At 40.5% G+C, this 25,683-nt stretch overlaps 1 protein-coding gene across 3 annotated transcripts in view; it reads left to right on the top strand.

Moving 5' to 3' along the window:
• LOC127213633 (cytosolic beta-glucosidase) overlaps positions 1–25,683 on the top strand; it is a 120,003-nt gene that overhangs the window by 42,854 nt on the left and 51,466 nt on the right. For all 3 annotated transcript variants that reach the window (XM_051174091.1, XM_051174093.1, XM_051174092.1), the window contains exons 2-4: positions 2,461–2,688; positions 12,306–13,102; positions 13,806–13,929. In XM_051174091.1, coding sequence (XP_051030048.1) covers positions 2,461–2,688; positions 12,306–13,102; positions 13,806–13,929 — 1,149 coding nt within the window. The remainder of the gene's footprint in view (positions 1–2,460; positions 2,689–12,305; positions 13,103–13,805; positions 13,930–25,683) is intronic.

Below are 25,683 nucleotides of genomic sequence, written 5' to 3'. Positions count from 1 at the left end.
TACATGGACCATGTATCCAAAATGTACCGTTGGGCCTTTATACATGGAGTCATAAGGCATGGTATGGTCTTTCTACATTATTCAGAAATATTATGACTAAGGTCAGTATGGCCTAGTGGAAAGACTTGAACTTCAAAGATCCAGATACTATTGTCATTCTTATTACTAATGATGGTGAGCTTAAATAAAATATCAGGGATGGGAAACTGGCCTTTGTTATTTCGTGAAATCCTACTGATGTGATTCATGAGCTGTTGGCTAACTACAGTTAATATTAGAAATAAGTTACATAAACTCTTAAGTGTTTAATTCATAGTAAAGCTCAGCTGATAAGCACCAAGTCATAACATATTTTACTATTACTTATGCTGTGGATACTTTGTGGTTTTCTGTGCATAGAGAAGTTTAAAGTATGTACTACTGTTCATTTTTTTCTCAATCCTGCAGCATTTCTTGGTACAGCATAGGTTGTTTGAAAATGGCCACACTGAAGGTATTTACACCACAGGTATAGGCATGTGCTACAATTCAATATTTGATTTGTCTTTTTGTTTGTGGTCTAGACCTAAGTACATGATAGAGAAAATGTTAGGAATGTAGCTGGAAGTCAAGTCTTTCCTGTCTGTGGCTGGTTTATTATGTGTAGCACAGAGCAGTGAGGGAATAATAGTCTGCTGTGTAAAATGTTTATCTAACTCAGTAAAGAAATGCAAGTGTTATGGGCAAATGAGTCAAGTTGTAAAATGTCTTTCTTGCTTTCTTTTCATGTTGTCTGTCTCTTTAACAAAAATACCAATCTATATTCATGAGAGACCCCATAATTGTGTCAGGTTGAAACCATAGGATGGCTACAGGTACAAGAATTTGACAAAATGAAAACATTCTATCAAAATCAGTTGGTGACAGGAAACTTTACTGTAATGGGCACTGTGTATCATTATTTGCGAAGTGTATTCATATACCCATTCATGATAGACTTCCACATATTTATAAACATCGTCAACAACAAAATATGAGCCAGTGCTATACTGCTTAAATTCTCTCAGATTAAGTCGTTTCATTTCTGAATCCAAGCAGTCATTGCATAAGAATGATACTGGAAATTTATATTTTCATGTTTGTGCCTGTTCCACACTAGAATAAAACAACAGTTGCCTTTTACCCAGTCTCTCCCAGTGCACAGATGGACATGACTGGGGTGACATTGGTATCTTTGTGTAGCTATCATACCTTACCTTAATAGGTGCAATCACTTTTGCCTTTGTCCAATCTCCTCCCTGTACAAGTTCTTCTGTATCCTCTTCATCATTTCCCATTGTTCCTTTTATTATTGACAGGCTGGAGACTACAGTTGACTCTGTTAGACGTATTCACAAAATATGAGCCCATAGATTCCCCATGAGGACCATAGGGTACTGCTGCTGTCACTGCTGTTGACGACTCTACTCTAGCTGGGAACTCTTTCTTACAGAGAAATTAGGATGAAATATTTTAGGTTTGTTAGAGGACTTATAGATTATATAAAAGACATAACACTCATGGATCTTCTATCTTGTTTAAGGAGAAACACATGGGGGAATAAATATCCTTGAAGATCCTTGCATTCCTCTCTAATTACATTTTACGGTTTTTTTTTCCAAATCTAAGCCAAAGCCTAAATCTACCATTTCTAGATATGCTTCTAGACTCAGGCTACATAGTTTGCTTTATATACCCTTAAATATACAACCCTATTATATGTATTCTTAAATCAATACATTTCATACTTTAGGTCAATTTTAAGTTTACAAAATTAGCAAGCAGGATTGTGACTTTAGCTCACAATCGGATAATAAATTGTAATTGGGTAAGTTCCTCAACACTGTGCACAGCATAGTCCTCCCAAGAATCTCCTTCCCAAGGCATAGTGCTTGATACAAAACATCTGTTGATTTAATAGAAGTACAAACAAACATGTTACCAATATTATTATTGGAAGCTCATTGTTTCTTCCCCCAAACAGCAGGCTGGATCATTAAGACCTCCCTGTCAGATAAAAAGGAGAATGAGTTCAAGTGTAGCCAAGGGAGATAAGATCTTCAGATTCTGATAGGCAAGGACAAGATTGTCGGTCACCACCAGGAGTAATGTTCTCAAAGCAGCAATGCTTGCAACTCAAAGCCATTCATAAGCGGGGAACTGCCTCTGTTTACCGGCTGAGAGAGCTTCACATAATGAACCATGAAAGCCTGCTATGCAACGGCACTATGCAATAAGTTTTCATTTGCTACTAGTCAGCATCAGGGATCAAGGACAGTTAAACACATAACCCAGTCATGCATGTTGTTTTAAAGGCACATTTTTAAAGTTATAAATATGGTACATTGAGTTAATGAGGTATGTTCTTTTGGTGACAAATATTTACATTCCACATATGCCTCTTGGTATCAAGACACCATTTCATTTTCTTCCTTTTCTCAGGAGGCTGGGATGCAGATGGAAGAGGCCCTTGTGTCTGGGACACATTCACCCATCAGGGAGGAGAGCGAGTTTTTGAGAACCAGACTGGTGATGTAGCTTGTGGCAGCTACGCTCTGTGGGAAGAAGATTTGAAATGTATCAAACAGCTTGGATTGACTCATTACCGCTTCTCTCTTTCCTGGTCACGTCTGTTACCTGATGGGACGACAGGTTTCATCAACCAGAAAGGCAAGTGTTTCTTAAAAATAGAAGGTTGCAGCTTTAATTCAAGGTTATTGCTGCAGTCTGGCATAATTAATCCAGCATGCTGTTCTGCAGGGCAGCTTTGAAATTGCAAGTTTTCAGAGTGATTATAGGATAAAATTTTTGAAATCGGTTTGCAGTTAGCTTTCTCAATACTATTTTGTTTTGCTCAGGCTGTTGAACTCCTCTTTGGAGAAAGGAGAGGTATGTGGGTAGGAAGAAGACCGGAATAGGGTTTTATTTATGTCAGATGTTATCTCCGTGAAGGCGAATTTGCAAAAGCTATTGTATTAAACTACTCTTTTAGTTGCATCACCCATGAGGAATTATGAAAGCTCCAAAGAACCTGAATGACTTAGGAGAATTTGAGCTGCCCCTTGCTTCCAGTTACAGCACAGGGCTTAGTCCCCAGGTCCCTGGAGCTCACTTATTTGAGATGAAGCATCAACTACATCACATACTGTGTGTAGCAGTTTCTCTTGACATCACTCAGTGACTGAATTTCTTCATGAGTAGAAAAGAACGCTATAAAAGTTTACATTTCAGAGAATTATTAAAGATTACATGGAATAATTTTGTGCTTCACACATGACCTGGCATATCATAAACATTTATTAAACGTTAGCTATTCTTCTTACAATACAAAAATAAAAGAAAGCATTCACCTCTTCATTAGATGCCTTAGACATTTTAACACTTTTTTTTTCTCATCCTCAAACCAATAAGGAAGACACCATGATCATATTTTTAGACGTGGATGTCCAAATTCACATTTTTCACAAACAAATCTGAAATCTACACTTAAGATCTAGCTACACTTTGTATAAATAGGCTCGGAGACTTGGCCTGCGGATCAAATCTGGCCCGCCACCTGTTTTTGTAAATAAAGTTTTACTGGAACAAAGCCATGACCATTCATTACACATCATCTATAGTTGCTTCCCTACTGCAATGGCAAAAGTGAGTTAGTTAGGGTGAAGAGCATATGGGTTACAAAGCTCAAAATATTAATGATCTGGTTCTTTGCAGAAAAGTTTGCCAACCCCATATTCCACAACATATGGTTCCTAAATACACACCCTTTATTATTACTTGGTCCTGGGAAAGAGTTCATAGAACTCATAAAAGAAGCAGAAGATCAAGCACATGAGGTGTAAAATTTAGGGAGCATCCCATAAACACAGGACGGACAATTGCCTGACCTGAGAGTGGCTCTCTTCCCTACATCACCAAACTTCCTGCACTCCCACAGCATTCATGATGCCATGGGATTTATGTGTAAATTTCATAAATCCCTACATGCAACAACTCATTATGCTAGTTCCTGTCTGTGCTTGGGAATTTGCAGGGTTTGTCTCACATAAGGCTGGTGACTTCCTCCTGTTGAAGTATTTGTATAACCACAGAGGCTTATATGACACTCTGGACTTTAGGGTTAGAGCTCCCACAAAAGAGACAACCCAAGATAAGTCGGGCCCTTGTTGAGCACAGGAGACAGTAACCAAAACGACAGCTGTTTGTTGAATGTAGAATTATTGTGCACCATTGGATTTGGACAAGAAGTGCTGTGTTGTTCAGTTCAAATGTGAACCCATAATTTTCTATCTTGCTTGCCCAACATCTCTATTTTTCTTTCTTTTTTTTTTTTTTTTTGGGTGCCATAATACCACATGCTCTGACAATTGACTCTGAATGAGCTCAGTGTCTTCTTTATCTCACGGGTTATAGTTGACTGTTTTTGTGCCTTTGCACCTGTTAGCCTTCTGGCTTGCTCAGTATCCTCCTAACCCTCACCTATTTATTATTCTCAACAAGGGCTTTTTGATACACACTGACAAGTTGGCCTGACATCTCCCTGTTTATCTTCCGGTCTTTCCTATAAATACTACCACATCAACCTTACTAAAACTTAGTCTAATTCAAAGTAGGCTGGGTCATCTCCTGCTAAAACAGAGATTGAAAACAAAAAACATATTTCAGATTTCAAGACTCAATAAGGAACTTTCTTTTTACTGTATCATTCTAGGTTCTATTTGGCTTAGTTTTAACTCACTTCTGAAGCCTTCTAAGCTGCCATTTCCCCTTGTGTATGTGTATGCAATTTCCCAAACACAGAATTTACCCCTTATTAAACCTACTATGTACCTTTCATATTTGGAGGGATTTGCTGACACTTTACTTAATGCTTCAAATGGTTTTCCTTAACCCTTAATTCTATCTGTTAAAGGCCTAACCTCCTGTTCAGGCTGAGCACAAATGCTGCCTTTGCTGTAAACTATTGATCTGTTCTAAGGCAGAAGATAATATTATTTATCACCTGTATCTGTCTGTCTGTCTGTCATCTATCTGCCATGTATCCATCCATCATATATCACCTATCTATGTAACTATGATTCTATCTTGTATCTATTTATCCATTAACCATCTACCCGCCTATCTAATTTACTATCTTGTAGCACTATGCAAAGCTCATGTGGAGTTTCACATACTCTTTACTATTAGTGTTGTGAGCACCGTGTGTTTTATTCCACTCAGAGAATATTGAGTATGACTTATGCCTAAAAGACTGTGCCATGTGCTTATAACACAGATAGAAGGTGATTCCCTTGACTTGCCTACAGGGTGAAGGGAAGATAGTTCTGCCTGCAGAGCCCCATCTAGTCTACTGCCTTCCTTAAATAGTTCCTTAATTTACTTAGATCAATAACAATGATAAAAAACACTGAGTACAGTGATGATCTCCCTTTATTGAATGTGTAGTACCTGTCAGTCAGTGTGCTAAAAACAGCACTTGCTTTTGCAATTTCATGTTCCTAGTAGACCCATGAATGAGAGGCCTCCCTAACACAGGCCATGAGCATAGGCTGGGTAAAAAATTTCCAAGGTGACAAACTTGGTTATGACTGAATTCAGCTTGGATCTGACGTCAAAATCCTGGTGTTTAGAATTGAGTATACCAAAAGCCATACCAAGCCACATGAACTCTGCTGTAATGCTACCAAGACTCTTTCCATTGGTGGAGAATTCAGTGAGATTCCACTTGGAATGGTACAGAACAAAATGATACTAATATTCAGAATTATGACTGCTACCAGATTCATAAGACAGACCTACCATTCCCTCTGTGAAGCTCTAGAATCCCAAGGGTTCTTTCTGAGGACATCTCTACAACCAAACACGCATCATACACAACAGTGAATGCATGTGCACACTTCTTTCACTGTCATACTCGATGGAGATAGTTATATATTTTGCTACAGATAATACTTACCCAAACCCATTATGGTTGCTAACTTACTGTATGATACTCTGCTTTTTCTCCCTAAAATGCCTGAATTCTGAAGATATTTCTTGCTCAAGACTTATGTATCATCTATCTATCTATCTATCTATCTATCTATCTATCTATCTATCTACCTATCTATCTGTCTATCATCTATCTATTCTGTGTGTTGTACAGAGGTAAAAATGTATGTATATGCACCTGTGTACATGCTTGTAGAGGCCTTTAGACTGTGTTTGTTTGCCTTTCCTGAGGCTCATTGCCCCCTTATTTTTGAGAGATTGTCTCCTTTTGGCCAGCAACTTGCTAAGAAGTCCAGGCTGGCTGGGATAGCCCGTGAACTTCAGGGACCTTCCTGTCTCTGTCACACCAGCTCTGACATTACAATGCTGTTCTATCATACCCTACTTTAAAACTATTGTTTCTGGAAACTGAACTCAGGTCCTCAGGCTTACAAGCTAAGCTCTATACAGATGGAGCAATTTTCAGCCTTTCACTAAGATTATCAGCTAAAGGAGTATGGCACTGTATCAATACATCAAACACTGAGAGTTGGCGTAATATATCCAGAAGTCTGTGGACAGTGTGAGTCTATGGTCCAAGAGCAGGGAATCAGAGGAACTGGAGCACGGAGGCTGAGGCACAAAGGTTGCTGAGGTCAGTTAAGTGATCTAGGGATGATGAGGGCATGCTCTTGACAAATGCACATGGTGATCACCCGGCCACCACATAGAGCTCTTTTTGTGTTTGGCCTCATTCATAACTGATTAATAGTCTGGACTTTCTCCTGAACAAGAGGGCACAGGAGGTGCTTACAGGGGTGGGATTTCAGCAAGCAGGTGTTCATTCTTGTGCAATGATCTGTTGAAGAGATTGGAATGGTTCAAACTCAGGAAGGCCATTGTGTGCCCCCTCCATGTAAACGTTTTCTCAAAGAACATGTGAAGAATTAAAACAAAACAAAGTAACCTCCCCTCTCTCCCCCATCTCCCTCTCTATGTTTGACTACCACTCCAAAGTTTGATTATGGGATATTTGGAACCTTGTAAAATTCTATGTTCTCAAACTGGCAGAATCTTTTACAACATAAGATTGTGGCATAGCTTTTCTTTTTCAAATGTCAAGTTTTCAAGGTTTAACAAGAAAAGAATGAGTTGGCAACTGAAATCACATAGCTCTGTATTTTTTAGCTGTCCAAGTGCATTTTCATATCCGCCACAAATGTAGGTTTTATGGGATTACTAGGAGACACAAGTCTTGGAAAGGAAAGAAAAAATATGTGACTATACACGCAGAAATTCTTGTTCACTTTGAGACATCAAGTATGAGAGTATTTAGTAGGAATGACTTGCATAAGATGACTAGCTCACATCTACCTTGTATTTTATGTTCAGCCTAGCTGTAGACTGAATAGTTTCCTTACATGAAAACATGTACTTGTCTTGAATTCTAGACACCCCAAAGCCAATGCCTTAGCGGCAAGGGAAACTTTACAGTGATGACATGAAGGTGAGATTATCTCAGATGATCTGTGTGGGACCGTTGGGATCGCATGGATTATTAAACAGTGGCAGACAGATGACCAGAATCTGAGGGGACATAAGGACTGGAACAGATCGGGGAGGAGAGATGAGATGGAAGGAAGGCGAGCAGACCCCTGACACTCTGCAAAGGCAAGGAAGAGGATTGTGCATGAAGGCTTGCCAGAGGAAGGTGCCTTTCTTGTCACCTTGACCTAAACTATTTCAATTTCTGGCTTCTAGAGCCATTCACAATTTATATGCAATTTGTTACAGCAGCAGAAAACTAAAACCGTCCTTGGGCCACTCAAGAGACTGGTGGTATGAGTCTAGAGGTGTGATAGAGGTTAGACGTGTGATCTAAACTGTTATAATTTCATAGTTGGCTAATTTGACCTGCCCGACAGCCTTCTTCCCCTCCCTCCCTCCCTTCCTTCTCTCCATTCTTTCTTCCACTGGAAACATGCCTTCTAAAACATCTAGCTATCTTCTCTTATAATAGTTTCCCTACTTCTTTGTATAATCCTATTCTACTCCCAGTCACTGCTGACAGGACAAAGGAAAAAGCCATGGCATTAGGGGAAAAATATGGCCTTGTCCAGTTGTTTTATCTCTCAGGTAAGTCTGTATTTGATCAAATGAGAGGATGGAGTTGGCTGGTAGGTTGTGCAGGGATTTGAAGTTATGTTGGCAGGTGCAATGGCTTTGGGGGACTCTAGTAAATGGGTCGCATAGAGCCAGTTGGCTCTGAAATAGAGGAAAAGAACTATATTAAAAAGAGACAAGCCAGCATGTGACACCTCAGTGTCCAAGTTCCTTGGGTTCCAGCTGTAGTTAATTTTTGTCATCGGGTGTCTGATAATGTCATATTATGTCAAATAATGCCCATTTTACCACTACCCAACTGCCCCATGCTGCCCTTGAATGTCAGTTAGTCTGAGATGGTTTATTTTTCCTACATTTCAAATCTACTCTAAGTTTTCAAAGATCAAACAAACAGAAATGGACTTAAAACAGGAATGTGGTGTTGACTGTGGGAGAAGCTTACAGTTTTTCTTCTTCAAAGAGTCAATCTTATATTAAATATCTGGAACAGAAAAGAATCCAGATGACCTTTCAATGTCAGGACCCTAAGATTGGTAACAGATGGTCACTTGAGAACATGGAGGGTTAGTTGTCATTGAATTTTACTTGCCAGATTTACTGATAAGTGAAACTCAACACCTTCAGCAGATCTTATCCAATTCTTATAGTAGCCACACGGTGGCACTGTTAGCACCTCCCTTTCATAAAGGAAGACTATAGGCATGAAAGAGGTCAAGTGATCTGCCCAACTTCCTTTGACTAAGTTGCCTGATATGGAACTCTACTCTTAGGATCTCTTTCCAGCTGGGGATACAACTGAATGGCAGAGTGCAAACCTTAGGTTTGATACCTCTATAGTAACACACACACACACACACACACACACACACACACACACACACACACACACCACTCTACCACCTCATAGAAAAGTTGTAAAATTCTCATTATAGCATCAAGTAAATTGTATAAAGCTGAAACAAAAAAAGGTATTCCATTCTAGGATATTACATATAAATTATGCAGCAGAGCATGAATACCTAAATACATAAAATGTATTTAATGCCAACTCATGATTACCATGTTGCTTGAATTAAAATTGATCGGTTGCCATTAAAGAACCCTCATAAAAGGATAATAAAAATGATCTGATATTATGACCAGGTCTGAGTAGGGAGGAGTTGAGGCTAATGAAAAGTTATGTTTTCCTGCTACAGGAACATTTGTAAACAGGAGAGATGATATATATTGTAGTGTGGGAAAAGTCAGACTCACTATGGGACTAAATATTTTCTGTTCCATTTGATAACACCCAGGATCTCTTGATACCAATTTTCATATGTGTAATAGGAATAAAATTGTTCCTCTCTTGGGCTTTGTGTTAGAATTAAGCAAAAGTGCATGCCATCTAGTATATATGGTATAAATCCAATAAAAGAATGCAAGACAAGCCAATGAAAAGAGTTGATTAGGAGGAGCTTGAAGCAAACCAATAACAAGGGTAGTTAATGTACTGCATTGGCTTAGATACCCAGTTACACAGTGGAGAATGGGCTTAGATACCCAGTTACACAGTGGAGACTGTGGCTTTATATTGGTCAAGAGATGGGTTTGGAACACTTTTTATTATTGTTATTATTATTATTTATTATTATTATTATTATTATTATTATTATTGAGAGAGAAAAGGAAAGCTTTATGTGTATTGGGAAATTATATTCCCTTTCTATTGCTACCCAAATCAATCATCACTTACTCAGCTACTTAAACCAACACAAATCTGTCACCCCAGAGCACTATCAACTAGAATCAAGGTATCTGCAGGGCTGTGCTTCTTCCTAAAGTATATGAGGTGGTCTCTGCCTTGGTTCCAGGGTGTGGTGGACAATTGGCAATGAGGACCTCATTTTCATTCTGGCTATATTCTGAAGGCTACTTTCACTTGATTTTATTGGCTTGGGGTTGTCTTTATTCATTTTCAAAGCCAGTGGTGGCAAACTAGTTCCTGATGATGTATCCCAGTCTCCAACTCTTCTTTATTGCTACATAATCTTTCTATGCTATTTCTAAGGACTTATGTGTTACATTGAGTTCATCTGAAAAGTCTAAAGAGACCTTCTCATGTCAGGATCTTTACCTCAGTTGCATTTGTATAGTAGCCTCCTTTGGCTCTGTTAGGTAATTTACTCATTAATTCCATGGGCATCTTTTGGAAGAGAAGGAGTTATTCTGTTACAATTACAAATAAATGAGTTCCCCCCAAATGTGGTTCATATGCACGACTCATGTTACTTTCATCTTTTCACATGTGTGCGTCATGATTAAAAGTACTCAGACATGTCAACAATACCCTGATGCACAACATAGTTTCTACTTATTCTGCTTTCTTCTCCCATTCTCTCTCCTCTTCTGATGACACATCTGAACTTTCAGTTCCCAGGAATGCCGTTTGAAAGAGAGTGATTATAGAAACACTGGCCAGACATCATATGAAAATAAAATAAAACTCTGACCCACATGAGAAGCCCAGACAGCTAAACCACAACCTCTGTAGCTGTCTGCCCAGAATAGTCAGGGTTAGCTAGCAACTTCCATGTTCTGTAGGTTTTGGTCCCATCATAGGTTTGCATCCAACTAAGGCCAACCAGAAAGAGCTAAATATGTTCCATAAGACATTCACTTCTACTCAGCCCTCTTTGAGCTGCCTGTGTCAGTAACTACAGTTTGGGCACACCCAACGCCATCTGCTTTTTCTTTTCTTTTCCTTCAACTGCTCTTGAGTACTTGCCAAATGTGAATGACGATGGCTGACTTCCTTTCCTATAGTGAACTGAGTACGTTGCCTGTTTTCTTCTTTGGATAGTCTTCATGTTTGCATCTCCTTGGGTGTTTTGGAGATTTGGTTCTCCTTGTTGTCTTTGTTCTTATTGATTTATGATAATCATTTATATTTATTCATCTAACAATAACAACAGCATTAATTAGTAGAATGACAGGTAACCTATACAGAACTGTTATTATGTGTTAAGAAATGTTCTTATCATATTCAATCTATCAACTGATTGAACCCTCACACAGTAATTTACTGATGTAGATTTCTGGTATTATCCATATTTTACAGATGAATGAAAATTATTCAGAGAAAACTAGTAACCCAAGATCTTGGAACTACTAGGTGACAGAGAGATAATGGAATTTAAATAGATTGACCTCATAGTTCAGTCTTGAATCCATTATGGCATGTAGTTTTCAGAATATTCTTGCGGATGCCCCAAGTTTAGGGTGGGCATAGATTATATCATTTCAAAATAAAATACTAAACATTATCTGTACTGTGTAGCCATGCCATCTTTACCTGTTTAGAAGTGTATCTGTTTTATTTGTAGAGTTCGTAGTTCTCCAAGGAAGATGGTCATGCTTACCTCCTAAGGTTTTATGCCCAGCATACTATTGTTTTCCTACCACTCTGAATTTAGGCAGTGAAGAAGGGGTGACTGACTGGGTGAAAGAGTGCAGAAGTCTGCTTTTTACATTCACTAAGCTAGAAAAGGAAAGGAGGCCTTCCTTGTCAGGAAGCCTCCAATATAATCCTACATATGATTTTACACCATTTCTCTTGAAATCTCCTAACCCACATAGCTTTTCTCCTCTAAGTGCCCATCCTGTTCATTATTTTAAACATGAAGCCACTACCCTCTCCTTAGAGAGTCACTTCCAAGGTAAGAGTCATTGTATGAGGCTAGTACCAGTATCTTCTTGGTTTCTGAGGAAGAGCCTCTTTGAAGTAATAGCATTCTCCTGAAACCTGCAACAATTCAGCTAGCATGCAGTGTTTCATGACACCCTGGAAGAATCAGCTGAGAGGAAGGGCTCACTTGGCATTTATGTAGACCTTGTGTTCTTAAGGAATTGATCTCAATAAATACAAAAAAAAAAAAAAAAAAAACCCCATTACATTAGGTGGAAACAACTTCTTCAATTGTATCTGTTTCAGAGCAGTTATCTTCCCATCTTTCTTCTCCATCTCACCATCACTTCCAGATTATTCTGTCTTCTCTGTCATTCCCCATGCTTCTTCCCAACCTTTCATCGATCAACTTAAATACACAGCACAGTTTATTTTGAATAAGACTTATCCCAATACCTGTTTTATAAAACATATTGACATCCTACTAAAATCCTAACTCTTAGTTTCGTACATTTTCTCCTCCCAGGCATAGACTATTACAACAAGATTATCGACGATTTGTTAAGGAATGGGGTGACACCCATTGTGGCCATCTATCACTTTGATTTGCCTCAGGCTCTAGAAGATCAAGGAGGTTGGTTGTCAGAAGCAATTGTTGAAGCCTTCGACAAATATGCTCAGTTTTGCTTCAGGACCTTTGGAGATAGAGTGAAACAATGGCTCACCATAAATGAGCCTAATACTCTTGCTATTTTGGCCTATGACATGGGTATCTTTGCTCCCGGTGTGCCTCACTTTGGGACTGGGGGCTATCAAGCAGCTCATAACTTGATTAAGGCTCATGCCAGATCCTGGCATAGCTATGATTCTTTATTCCGAAAAGAACAGAAGGGTTTTGTGTCCCTATCCTTATTTTTTTGCTGGTTAGAACCAGCAGATCCCAACTCAGTGCTTGACCAGGAAGCTACTAAGAGGGCCATCAATTTCCAGCTGGATTTCTTTGCTAAGCCCATATTTATTGATGGTGATTATCCTGAACTTGTCAAGTCTCAGATTGCCACTATGAGTAAAAAGCAAGGCTATCCATCATCAAGGCTTCCCGAATTCACAGAAGAAGAGAAGAAAATGATCAAAGGCACCGCTGATTTCTTTGCTGTTCAATATTACACAACCCGCTTGGTCAGGCACCAGGAGAATGAGAAGGGAGAACTCAGTTTCCTGCAGGATGTGGAGATTGAATTCTTTCCTAATCCATCTTGGGAAAATGTGGGTTGGATCTACGTGGTGCCATGGGGCATACGTAAGCTGCTGAAATATATTAAGGTAAATGAATGATTTATTTGTGTCTATGTGTGCGCAAGTCCAGAAGGACTCTGGGAAGTCATATATATATCCATGTGCATGAACACTAAAAGGGATGATTTTATGCCTTAATAAGTATATTTGTTGGCTAGAAAGGGAATAGTGAGACTTGAGTTTGTTAGGGTTAACTAGCTGGCTTTATACTAAAATTTGTTATTAAATTCTGTTGTGTCTTTATGGGTACTTGGACATATTTTTTAAGCTAGCATCACTGCTGTGGTTAGAAAAGTCATTTTAAGGAATGAGAACAGGATGCTTTCTGAGTCTCCCTGATGCTGAGAGTTGAAATTACAATTTCAAGGTACCAGTTTTCTGGACCCCTCCTGTGGATGACAGAAAACGTACCTGCCAGCAGGACCAAGGGGTTAAGGAGCAGTGACAATCAGCAGATGCTGATGGGAAGAAGGATATTTCTGTCTTCTCATTATGTTGAGAATCATTTGACTGTCTTCATGGACATTTGCACAGTTTTGCTTCTCCATTGTTAGTCATAAAAGGTCAGTGTGTGGAAAATTAAGTTAATAGGGTCAGTGCAATTTGATGAAAACTAGTTTTGGGGTTGTAGCTTTCAGAAGATAGAGGGTAATGCACCTGATTTTATGAGCTTTCTTTTCTTTCATTTTTAACATTTGTTTGGCATGAAACTTCTGCTCTCTTGTTCTAGGATACATATAATAACCCTGTAATTTACATCACCGAGAATGGGTTTCCCCAGTGTGACCCCCCATCTCTTGATGACACTCAGCGTTGGGAGTATTTCAGACACACATTTCAGGAACTATTCAAAGGTACCATTTGAAATTATGAAAGATCAATTGTGCAAACTTAATATAATTTTCCTATGTGCTTATTTGCATTCAGCAAAGACCATTGGTTTGGGAAGCTGAAATTCATGTAAATTAGTGTAAAGCCATGTAATTAGAGGGGAGAGCAGGTATTTAGAAAAGAGGAAAGTGAGGGTTAGGCCCGGCTTCCACTCTGCTAAAACTGAATCAAGGATAAAGCAACTGTCTCCAGCATTTCCTGGATTGTAGGTGGAGGTAACAAGAAGAGAATGGCAGGAAAACAATTAGATATCATAAAACACCAACACTGCTCAGCTATAGCACACTCATTTGCATATTTTGATATCTTCACTGTCAAAAACAGTTGACAGGATTTACAAGGATATCCATCTAACATTTGAGCTATAACAGAGCAGCCTGGCTAGGAACAGAGGCTTGTGATCACCTTTCCTTTCCAGACAAGATGATGACGATGACAATGACAATGATGGTGATGGTGATGGTGATGGTGATGGTGATGATGCCAATGACCATGTTGGTGATGATACCAGCTCTTCCAAGATAGTTATTTTAATATTTGATAACAAGTGATGAATCATAATTATCAATTGATAACAGGCACTACTAATTAGTCTGCCACCTTGTCTTCCCCCCTTCAGCTTTCCTTGGCATATTGTTGTTTAGAATATTGTCACTCCCTCAGTTTTATTTCTTATTCGTATGAAGGAGTCACAGCTGAAAGTAACACAAAATGAGACTGTGATTTCCTTTTTTAAAATCATAGCATCCATATTTATTTACTATCATTCACTGAAAAGTCCAGGAATAAGTCTTTACAAAATTAGGAAATACCCAAAAGAGATTCTAGAATGTGGTGCCTAGGGGTATATTTCTAAAGTGCGACATTTGTGAAGTGACTCCTCGCTGAGGTCTAGAGCTTATTGGGAGACAGCAATCAGATTCCTATAATCTAACTAAAGCAAAAAGATATTTGTACAAATGACATTCAAAATGTGTTCTTTTTTGAGTGAGGATTCACTTCTGAAAGTCAAGGAAAATTTCTGCTTCTCTGATATTCCTCTCTACTCATCTCTATCAGTGAGTCTGGTATGTTGTTAACCTTCTGATATTCTGGGTTTCATCCTAAGGGAGAGGTAGGCTGCCATGTAGATTTGTGAGAGGTTTACTAGTTATTGCCATGTTGCTATAACAAAATACCAGAAAGAAGAACTTTGAACAGTAAGAGTTAGTTATAGTGTATGGTTTCAGGGGCTTCCGTCCATGTTTATTTGATCTTGTGTACTTGAGACAGACATCTTGTAAATGGGTGATGCGGGCAAGGAGAGTTTCCCATTCCATGGCAAACAGAGAGAGGGGATTAAGACACATTCTGAATGCTTATTTCCCCCGGATATTATTCCACACACCCCTTGCCTAGGAGGTGATATCCCCCTTTGGGGTATATCTTCTCTCTTAAATGAACCCTAAGGTAATTTCCTGACAGGCACACCCATAGGTATGCTTTAGTTGCTTCGTTAAATCTGAAGAAGTCAAATTAACAATGAAGATTATCCATCACAGAAGATAGATACGAGAAAGCAGAATGACTTGTTTAAGATTAGTATATTCACATTTGGGAAAAGAGACAAAAATAGGAATTAGCCTTTTTGTTGTTGTTGTTGTTGTTGTCAATTTTGTATTCTGTTTATTGCTAATTATAGAAAGGCATCTTTGTTGGTTTTTGAAATGTTTTTAAGTGCTTGATACAATCCCCAAGATTTCTCATGCTAAACACTCAGTGGTAGGCCCATAAATGTAGTCATTTAGAGATGTGGGTTGTAACAGAATGTGAGAACAGAAATTGTGAGATAATTTGGGTTTCTAAGGGACAAGAAAAAGAAACAGGACGACAATCAAAATCCTATTCTTCAGCATGCTGACTTCCTATTGTGTCCTTAGATTAGTGGGTGGAAAATGGACAGGATGTATGCAAATGATGCTGCCTTGACTTAAGATATTTATCGTTTATAAAGCAGAGAATGATACTCACTCAGTAGTAAGGGAACCTGAAATACTGAATTTTGATCTTATCCTGGGTGGGTAGTCCATGGTACCATGTTCTGTTATTACCAGGTTGAGAACTATGTCTCTCAATGAGTCTCTAACACAATGCAGATCAACGAAGACCATGGCACACAGTGTTATTTAGGTGGTAACAAGTTAGTTAGGGCTGGTACAAACATTTTAACCTTAACCATGAGTTTATTGAGACAAAACCCCAAGGTATGTTAACTAGAGATTGTATTATATATTTAAATTATCATTTACTTCTAGCATGTATTATCCTCATTTTACAACATACTATGTATTTTCCTTACAACTAATACATAATGCTATTTTTGTTTTCTGATTTGTTGTCTTTTTGAGACAAGTTCTCATATATCCTAGGGTAGCTTTAAACTCATTGCTTGTCAAAGCTGGTCTTGAACTCCTAATACCTTTCCCTCCATAGGTATATACCACCAAGCCATGTACATAATACTATCTTTCTTTGGTTGTCTAAAAGATATGAATGTTTAAAATGTTCAGACATTTGTATATTGACAAGATACGTCTATTAATGTGTTTTACTGAACAAATATCCATACATGAGTGTATTTATTTTGGGATGGGTATTGCTGAGATATTTTTAATGTGTTTCTGTACTAGATTTTAGTAATTTGTTCTGCATGGGATCATTTCTCTGGTAGCAAATCTCTTTTCTTATGTGAAATGACCATGGTCCCGTTTTGAATACTTAGCACAGGTTCGGACTGGAAAACTGGAGAGAGTACTGCCCTCATCAATAAAAAGTTGGTTGGTTCAGATGAAGTTACATGATGCGAACTATGCCAATTCCAGTTCCTCATTGGACTTAGAACTTGAATGGATCAGCTTAGATTGAAGAGGGTGGGGAAGCAAGTTTCTGGGCCGCACTCTGCCTAATAAGCTTAGAAAAAGTGAGGAGGGATATAGGGAGTAGAAAGGGAAGGAACCAGGAAGCACAGAGAGCTCTTTCATGGTGCTTGAGTCTTTCATTCTAGTTTTTCATGGAATCTGCTTGCATTGATTTCCTTGAGAGGCTTTAATTTTACTTCCATAAAAGTTATTGCCTTACTCCAGTCTGACTGGAACAAAATGATGGCCATTATCTCCACTTTAATCCCAAACAGTGGTTTGGGTAATTGCTCCATTCTTACAGATGAGGAAACTGATTCGTAGAGTCCAAGTCACTTACTCGTATCAAAAAGCTACTAAGTAACTTTTCCTGAGACAGCAGAAGGTGTGTTATTAATACCATTATTGATTATTTTTGTGTTTATGATCTGTAAGTTGGGGATTTTCAGAGACACATTGACTGTTGTCCCCGAGCTTAGAGCCTTCTCCTTAAACTTACCATTCAGACCTTACCTAGGTCATCTGCTGTGGTTCTCTCCATGTTTCTGAAAGGGTCAGCTGGTTCTGTGATGTTGGGAAAATACCAGGTCCTTGTATCTGGCGTCTCACCAGCTGGAGCTACTCATGGCTTTTCTGAGACTCCTTGGAGGCAGTGCTGATAATCTTGGTTGGCAAGAACTTTCTTAGTAAGATGCATCCTGTGAGCAATTAAAAATAATAACAGTTCAAGGAAGACATTTGTGGGAAGCCCTGCAGGTAAGAGCCCACCAACAACCCCGGGTGTCAGATGGATGATGGTTTTGTGATTCCTGGGAACAAAGCCTCCCCAACTCCACATCATGAATACAGACAGGCACATAATGACACTATAGATGGAACGATGATATCTGCCTGCAGGGTTTTCAGAGCTCCCCAGGTAAAATCCCACAGCAATTTATTGAGCACTAAATGTAAGCTAATGTTACTGGCTCATTTTGGAAAGGAAGAAAAAAAATGGGGGAGGAAATGGGGAAAGGGAGCACGGGGGGGGGGGCATTCACTAGTACTTTTTATTATTGTGGTGTTTAATTCTATTTAAACATCTTTAAATAGGCCGTATTTCAATTAACTTTGAAACAGGTAAGAGTAAAGCTGCATGCTGAATTTGACAAATGTAGCTTTATATTTTAGTTCTGCACACTGTGCAATGTGGTGCCTTTGGCAAAAAGCTTAGCCTGTTTGTCCCTGACTTGTTTATAGGTAAGTGTGGGAATAATGATTTCAGTGGCAGAGCTGTTACAAAGATTCCATCTCATCCAATAATTTACAGCATAAGACTCTCTATCCAAACCATTGTCAAGCACATTGAAGGTGCATAACCAGTCATTGGCTATTGTTACAAAACGTGCATCCTTAAAATATTCCTATCACGGGTTATTTTTCTGGCTATTTAAAGTCTCACATACAGGACTGCATAAACACAAGCTGAACAAAGACAACAACAGGCATACGCAAGTGGATGAGAGAAAGCTCCCACGGCTTCAACCCTACACAAAGAGCCACAGTCAGCCAATGAGTACTGAGTAGAAAGTGCCTTCTCCAATGAAGAGCACATCAACTGGTCATCTAACATCAAATGACCAGCCCCGAAAACCTACATTCAAGTAACAGTACACAGATCGAGAAAGCTGTACTTATATAATTAATATATATTCTCAACCATTAATTTAAAAAAGGGACATGAATTTGAAAGAGCACAAAGGAGGGTTTAGAAGGAAGAAAGGGAATGGGGGGTGATTTTTATTATAATCTCAAAACTAAAAGAAATACCAAGAAAGTAACATTATGTGGCCTGTGGGATGGCTCAGTTTGCAAAGGTACCTGCTGCCAAGGCTGCAGACATGAGTTCAAACTCTTGGGTGCACATGTTGGAAGAAGTGTCTCCTGCAGTTTGGTCTTTGATCTCCAATCCCCCACAACCACTAGCATAGTAACTTTTTAAACTGAGAAACACCATTGGAGGCGATTTTCACTCTTCCCACGTGGTAGCAGAAGGGTTTCTCATGACCCCATGCTTTATTACTGCTTGAAGCATTGGCCATTTGGCTACGTCCTTCCAGAAATGGGTGGAGAGGCAGATATTCTATGGTTATTTCCTCCTGAGGGGGCACAAAATTAGGTGAAAAACCAAATTCTTGGCAGGTAAAGTTATTTAGAAGGATTTCTGTATGTCTGGAATTCAGTGATCTACAAACACTTGAGTTTTTATACTACTCATGAGTTTAGCAGCAGTGGCAGATACTCAGGGCCAGGGGGCAGTCTTGAAATTCCCTGCACAAATGCTCATGGATAGAAACCGTCCCTTCTCAGTTCTGTGGATGGATACGAGGAAGAAGGTTGGCACAGAGGGGACTCTTCAGGGCAAGCCCGACTCTCACGAAAGTGGTTCTGGGCTGGGCTTATGTTATTCTTGTATTTGCTTAACTTCTCTGTCTGAATCCTGCTTGGTCTGTCTTTGTTTATTGTGAGACTATGGGGCCTTCCCATACTTTTTAATGGTCTGCTCTTGTGGGATTGCGTAGGACAGGTAAACCTATGTGAAGCTGTGCAAAACCTGTTTCTGAGATCTGGTTCTGCCAGTTAGGAGCTCATTAACTGTGAGAAAAAAATATTTCATAAACACGCTTAATTAAAAGTTAGTTAATCCACATGATTTCTCCTCCTCCTGTTCTATTATCTCCTTTTCTTCTTTCTCCTATCTCCTGTTCCACCATTTTTTTTAAATCTAAAAAGTTTTATGTACAATTTGGGGGAGGAAAGGAACCAGCAACAAGCGTGGGAGGAGGGAGAGGGAGAGAGAAGGGCACAGGGGTGAATCAGAACAAAGCATCATGATACCCACAAATGAAGAGGGAGAGTTGGGCATGATGACTTGCATCTATAACCCCAACATCAGGGAGGAAAGTAAGAGGATTAGAGATGAGATTGGCTTTGAATTTCTAGTCTTCCTTCTTTCCTCTCCCAAATGGTCTTCCTTTCCTCTTTCATGTCTGACTTGTCATTACTCTCTCTCATACCCACACCCTATAGACTTGTGCATCCCCTCTCATAGACCCTTTCTACCTCCATGACCTCCATCTGGAATCTGAATATGAGCTAAAATGTACTTACTTGTCTTTATGAGTCTGGCTTGTTTTGTTTAACATAATGATCCCCAATATCATCTATTTTTTTCCTGCAAATGTCATCATTTCAGTCTTTATGACCAAATAAAATTCCACTGTGTATATGCATCACACTTTCTTTATCTATTCTCCCGCTGATGGACACCTCAGCTGGTTGCTTTCCTAGGCAGGCAAGACTCTAGTCATTTAATCACAAAGATAAGGTTTTTAAGAACATGCTTCTTCCAAGAGACAATGACAAATGAACAAGATGATGCATGTAATGCCTGCATTGGCTCTCACCATATTACAAAAGGTTCTGCTAATGGTGGCTAATTTTGGGGTGGGGTGGGCATGAATCCTCTGAAGGCTGAGCTATGTTTTTTCCTAATTATATATTTAGCCCCAAGCAGTGTTCCTATTATATAGTAGTGTGCTACACATGTTTGTAGAATTTGATTGTGTCTATGAGGGAAGGGTTAGTCCATAGATAATGAGAAATAAATGATGAAATGATTGGGATTCTTCCCCTAAAGAAATATACTCTGCACAATAAAAATGCATTCTTGTAGAAAGTTTCCAAAGCAGCCCAACTTTCCAGTTAGATCCATGCCTGAGCTAGCACAGCGGTGGATGATTGCAGAGAAGGTTTGTTAATGACCAGCTTTAGGCTTTTAATGACAAAACCCCTCAGCAAGATGTCATCGAAGTTATTGAAGACTTCACGGAAAGTGTTGAAGCTGATACATGGTAACAAGAAGGTTATAAATCTTGCAGTTGGATATACCACCAAGACAAGATGCTGAGCACAGAGTCTCCCTGCTGTTGGCTGTCAGTATTCTCCCTCCCCCGTCCTCGTCCCCTTCCCACCGAGAGCCAGTAGAGGAGAAATACATCCATTTCCCAAAGTAGCGCAGACCTGGCAGCCACCTGCCTATGCCAATTTCAGATCACAGAGGCCCATTTAACTGGACAAAATTTGTTAAGCACCTGCGTTTTTCTAAATGTGCGCGAACGTCCTAAGGATTAAGGGAAGATCTCAAAAGTTAATACATTGACCTTTCAGAAGCACTAACCAATTAAAAATCCATTGTCAGCTTAGAATAGGGACTCCAGTACCTGATGTAGATTCCTATACCATAGCTATTGTATTTTATTACTTCTTGAATGAGAATGATGCCATTTTAGCCCCATGTCACAGTTCATATATAGTGCACAGAAGGCTCATGTGAGATATATTTTCATGGCTTTGGGGGACAGACTGGTGGCATGTAAGATTGCCTTGATAATGTTGGGAAACCTGTGCTTGGCTTCCTTGGATGGCTGCTGGTAATAACCAGTTACATTTCTCTTTCTATCAGTTCAGCTGTGTAGTTCTGCATACATAAGAGAGAGCAAACAGTTTGCCTTTCTGTGCCGGGCGGTTCTCAGGTTCTCACTGAATACCCCCAGGTTCCTATTGTCACCAACCATAGGGTTGACACCTTCTCCTCCTCCTCTTCCTCCTTATTTTTAAAGCTAAGTAGTATTTCATTGTGTATACGTGTTGATGTGCTGTGTTTTTCCTTATGTATTAAAAAAAATCTGTATTTTTATTTCTGAGTGTTTGTCTGCACATATGTAAGTGCGTATGTGTGTATTGTGTCCAAGGAGGTCAGAAGAGGACATCAGAGTCTTTGGAACCATAGTTACCGGTGTTTGTGAGCCACAACGTGGGTGCCGGGAACTTTGTAAGAACAAGAGTGCTTTTACTGATGCGATTATTTCTCTAGCCCCTCCCTATGCGTTAGTGGAGGTGACTCCTCCACTAACTATAGGGAATATTGCTGCACATCGGAGCGTGTGCATCTCTTTCATATTCTGCTTGCTTGTTCTTTTAACAAGTACCCAGTGTTGGCATTTATTTATTTGATTTCAGAAATTACGGACAAGATAATTTTAGTGTCTGTTCTCTATAGTTAGGACCCACATGAACTCAGGCAGAGAGCCTGACCCTAGACCCGTGACCTTCCTCTGCTTCTCTCCTGTGCTATCTTTCACTCGGTGTCTCTCTGCACTTTTGCACTCCCTTAGGCTTGTGAATGTGAGGGAGGGAGCAGTATCAGCGGGATTTGGGAAGGAACATGGGGCTGAGTTTTGTTCTATTGCTGTGCCTTGTGGAAGTCGTGGTTTTGCCGTTCTGAACCACCTTCACCTGGGAGCTGGGATAAAAATCAACTGCTACCTTCTTAACCTAGTCAGTCAGGAAAACAAAAGATCATTTGTATCTACGAATCTAATCTTTGAAAAAGAAATCTTTCTTTCTATTTATTCTTTGTGCCTTTCATGTCATGCGTCTCCATCTCATTCCATCCCTTCATATCTACCCTCTGCCCTAGCAACCTTCCCCCCCCCACACAAATAAAATAGAATAAAATTTAAGAGAAAAAAAAAGAAAAGGAAAGAAATCTCACAGTGCAAGCTGTAGTGTGACATAGCAAGTTACATAGTAACCTCTTTTATCCCTATATCTTTACTGGCAAGTGTTCATTGCGAAGAGTCACTGGTCTGTTTTGAGCCTCTGGTTTCTGGTACCCTATCAATGCTGGGCCTTCACTGGGACTCCTCTTGGATCTGGTTGTTACCCTGTGTCATGGAGATCCAGGAGCTTTGGGTCTGCAGGACCGGCCTCTTCACATGCTCCAGCAAATCATAGATTGGGTAGACATTGGGGTGGACCAACTCACAAACACCTCTCCTCCTCATCACTATGGTGAGCTCTCCAGCATTGTCCTGGCAGGGATGCGCAAGAGGCAGGGCCAATTCTCCTGCTTTCCTGCCCTCAGGGTTATCTCTCCCACACCTACACCATCAGGACCAGCTCTACTGTGTTGCCCAGGCAAAGTATAGGGGCCATTCTCCTGAGTGCTGCAACTGGTGAGGGGCAGGGACAGCTCTCCCACTCTCATGACCTCCGGAATAGCTTTCCAACCTGCCACGGGTGTCGAGGGGTGGGGTGGGGGTGGGGCAGAGGTCATCTCTTTCCTACACACACCACTGTATGGCAAGGTTCTAGGGTGCCGTTCACCAACACCCCCATCAATAGGGACAGCTCCTCTACTGTGCTGCCCAGGTGAGGTCCAGGGTCCACTTTCCTGAGTGCTGCAGCTGGTAAGGGGGAGGGCCGGCTCCCTTGTTTGATTCATAACAGACGAGCAGTAAGGGCAGCTCTCCCATGCTTCCAACTTTGGGACTGGCTCACATCTCCTGCACCCAGCCCTGCTCTCCTGCAGCTGGACAGGGGGCAGGAGCAGCGTCCCAGCTGTTATGACCTCAGGGCCACCTCTTCCCCCTACCTTAGGCGTAGCAGGGTGCCATCTGGTGGCATAGGCAGGGCCAGGTTTCCCATGCCCACGTTCTCAGGGCCAGCTCGCCTGTGCCCTTGTCCACAGGGTCAGCTCCATTCCCCGATGAGGTGCAGGGTCTGCTTCCCCAAGTGTCGTTGCTGGTAAAGGGAGGTCGGCTCCCTCCTCAGCTGTAGGCAGTAAATGCAAGGGGGGGGCATCTTTCCCTCACCCCACCACAACACCGCGGAAGAGAAAGGCAGTACCGCGTGCCCCTCTCGTGCCCTCAGGGCTGACTCATCCACACCCCTGTCTACGGGGGTCAGCTCTACGATGCTGCCCTGGTGAGGAACATGGCCCGCTCTCCCAAGTGATGCAGCTGGTGCGGAGTTGGATCGGGTCCCCTACCTGCTGTAGGTGTTGAGGGGAGGACATTTCTGCCTCACCTGTGACACCTCATGGCAGATGAGAGGGCCACTACCTGTTTTCCCATTCTCGCGCTGCCAGGGCCGGATTGCCCATGCCACTGTGGGCGCTGTCAGCTCGATTGTGCTGCGCAGGTAAACTGTAGGACTCTCTCTCCCGAGTACATGTGCAGAAGCCGGCTTTCATATGTTCTTTCTCAATTGTCTGCCTTCTATTTTGAGACAGTCTCTCTCTCTCACCGGGACCTGGGGCTCACTGGTAGCCCTTGATTGGATGGCCGGTGAGCTCCAGGGATCTAGTTGCCTTTGCCTCCCTGGAACTAGGATTTTAAGTGTGTGCCAGTACACCTGGCTTTTGTGTGGAAGCTGGGGATCAAATTCAGATCCCCCTGCTCGTGCAGCAAGCACTTTGATAACTGAGTTACCACCCCAGCCCCATACTTTACACTTTGGCTGAGGTTGTGCATCACTCTGGTCAAGATGCATAATGTGTGTCCCAGTGTTTTACAGTACAAATGGAAGTTAGGACTCTGTACTGATTGCTTTCAAAAGCTATGACTGTCAGGTTCTGTGATCTTATTTTCTAACATGTTTTAAAATAATCTTAGAGAATATGTACTGTGACTAAAAGATACTTCAGTAATATCTATTAATGTTCAGACTTACATGTAGCATGTACACACATATACAAGTGTACATGCACACACATATGTACGTATTCTCACAATACACATTCATACACATATATACACACAAAACACATATGGACATATGTACCACGTAGACACACATTCACAAATATACACATACATGCAGACAACTACATACACATATCCACATGCATACATAAATGCATACATGTGCACATAGATACATATACACACACATTCACATTTCATGACATATGTCACCAGACTTGCTGAAGTATAGCTTCCACGGATTTGCTGTTTACTGACCTATACTCTGAGACACAGGGGACCTGACACACTGCATCATGGAACAGATGTCTTAGAGCTGTGCATGGAAGGAGCAGCTGAAAATCCCATGGACCACTTGCCTGGAGCCATCTGGCAAGTCCCCAGTCTGTGCTGTGTTCTTGCTGGTGGACTTCTCTGTGGGCAGGAACGAGAGCTTAAGACTGAAGTAAGCTTTGGCTTCAGTTGTGGTTTTTAATCCAGTTTCAGTTGCTCTGAAGTGGTCATTAAAGCCCTTCACCAGCCCACAAGCAGTAAATTTGAAAATTGCAATTACTATTAAATATCTCTCTCCCTCCCTCCCTCCTTCCCTCCCTGCCTTCCTCTCTCTTTCTTAATATTTATGTATATGGTGCTGTATTCATTTACACCTGTATGCCAGTAGAGGGCATCAGATCCCATTATAGATGGCTGTAAGGAATTGAACTCAGAACCTCTGAAAGAGTTGCCAATGCTCGTTTCTGCTGAGCCATATCTTCTTCAGCCCATCCTTATTTTATTGTAGATTTCACATTGCCTTTTCCCATAAAAGCACTCCTTCATTTTAAGAGAAATTTAGATGATTGATACCAACTTAGTGTTTCTCACAAATCCACCCTGTTTTGTTGTTGGTGGTGTTTGTTTATGTTTGTTTGTTTTGTTTTTCTTTATGATGTAGCAGCCCACAGGAGCTCAGTTTCATCTTTACAGTGAACCCTCAACTAAAGCAGGTGAAATTAGTTAATCTGATGAAAATCTAGCTTCCAAGTATGAAGAACACACTAAACAAAAACTCAGAAAAGTGGAAGAAATAAAGAATTCTGTGGTAATTTTTATTAAACATTTTAGTAAAGAACCATGGAAAAGCAATAGCACCCAAGGAAGGGAGATTTCCCAAAGAGTCCCAATTATAAGTGAAGGATCCCAAACACTTGTTTATATTATTATTACTACTACCGCTACTACATATGCTACT

This window comes from Phodopus roborovskii, unplaced genomic scaffold, assembly GCF_943737965.1.
Source record: "Phodopus roborovskii unplaced genomic scaffold, PHOROB, whole genome shotgun sequence".
Classification (NCBI taxonomy): domain Eukaryota; kingdom Metazoa; phylum Chordata; class Mammalia; order Rodentia; family Cricetidae; genus Phodopus; species Phodopus roborovskii.
Note: the sequence above shows the minus strand (reverse complement) of the source record. Positions and strands in the feature narration are given on the sequence as shown.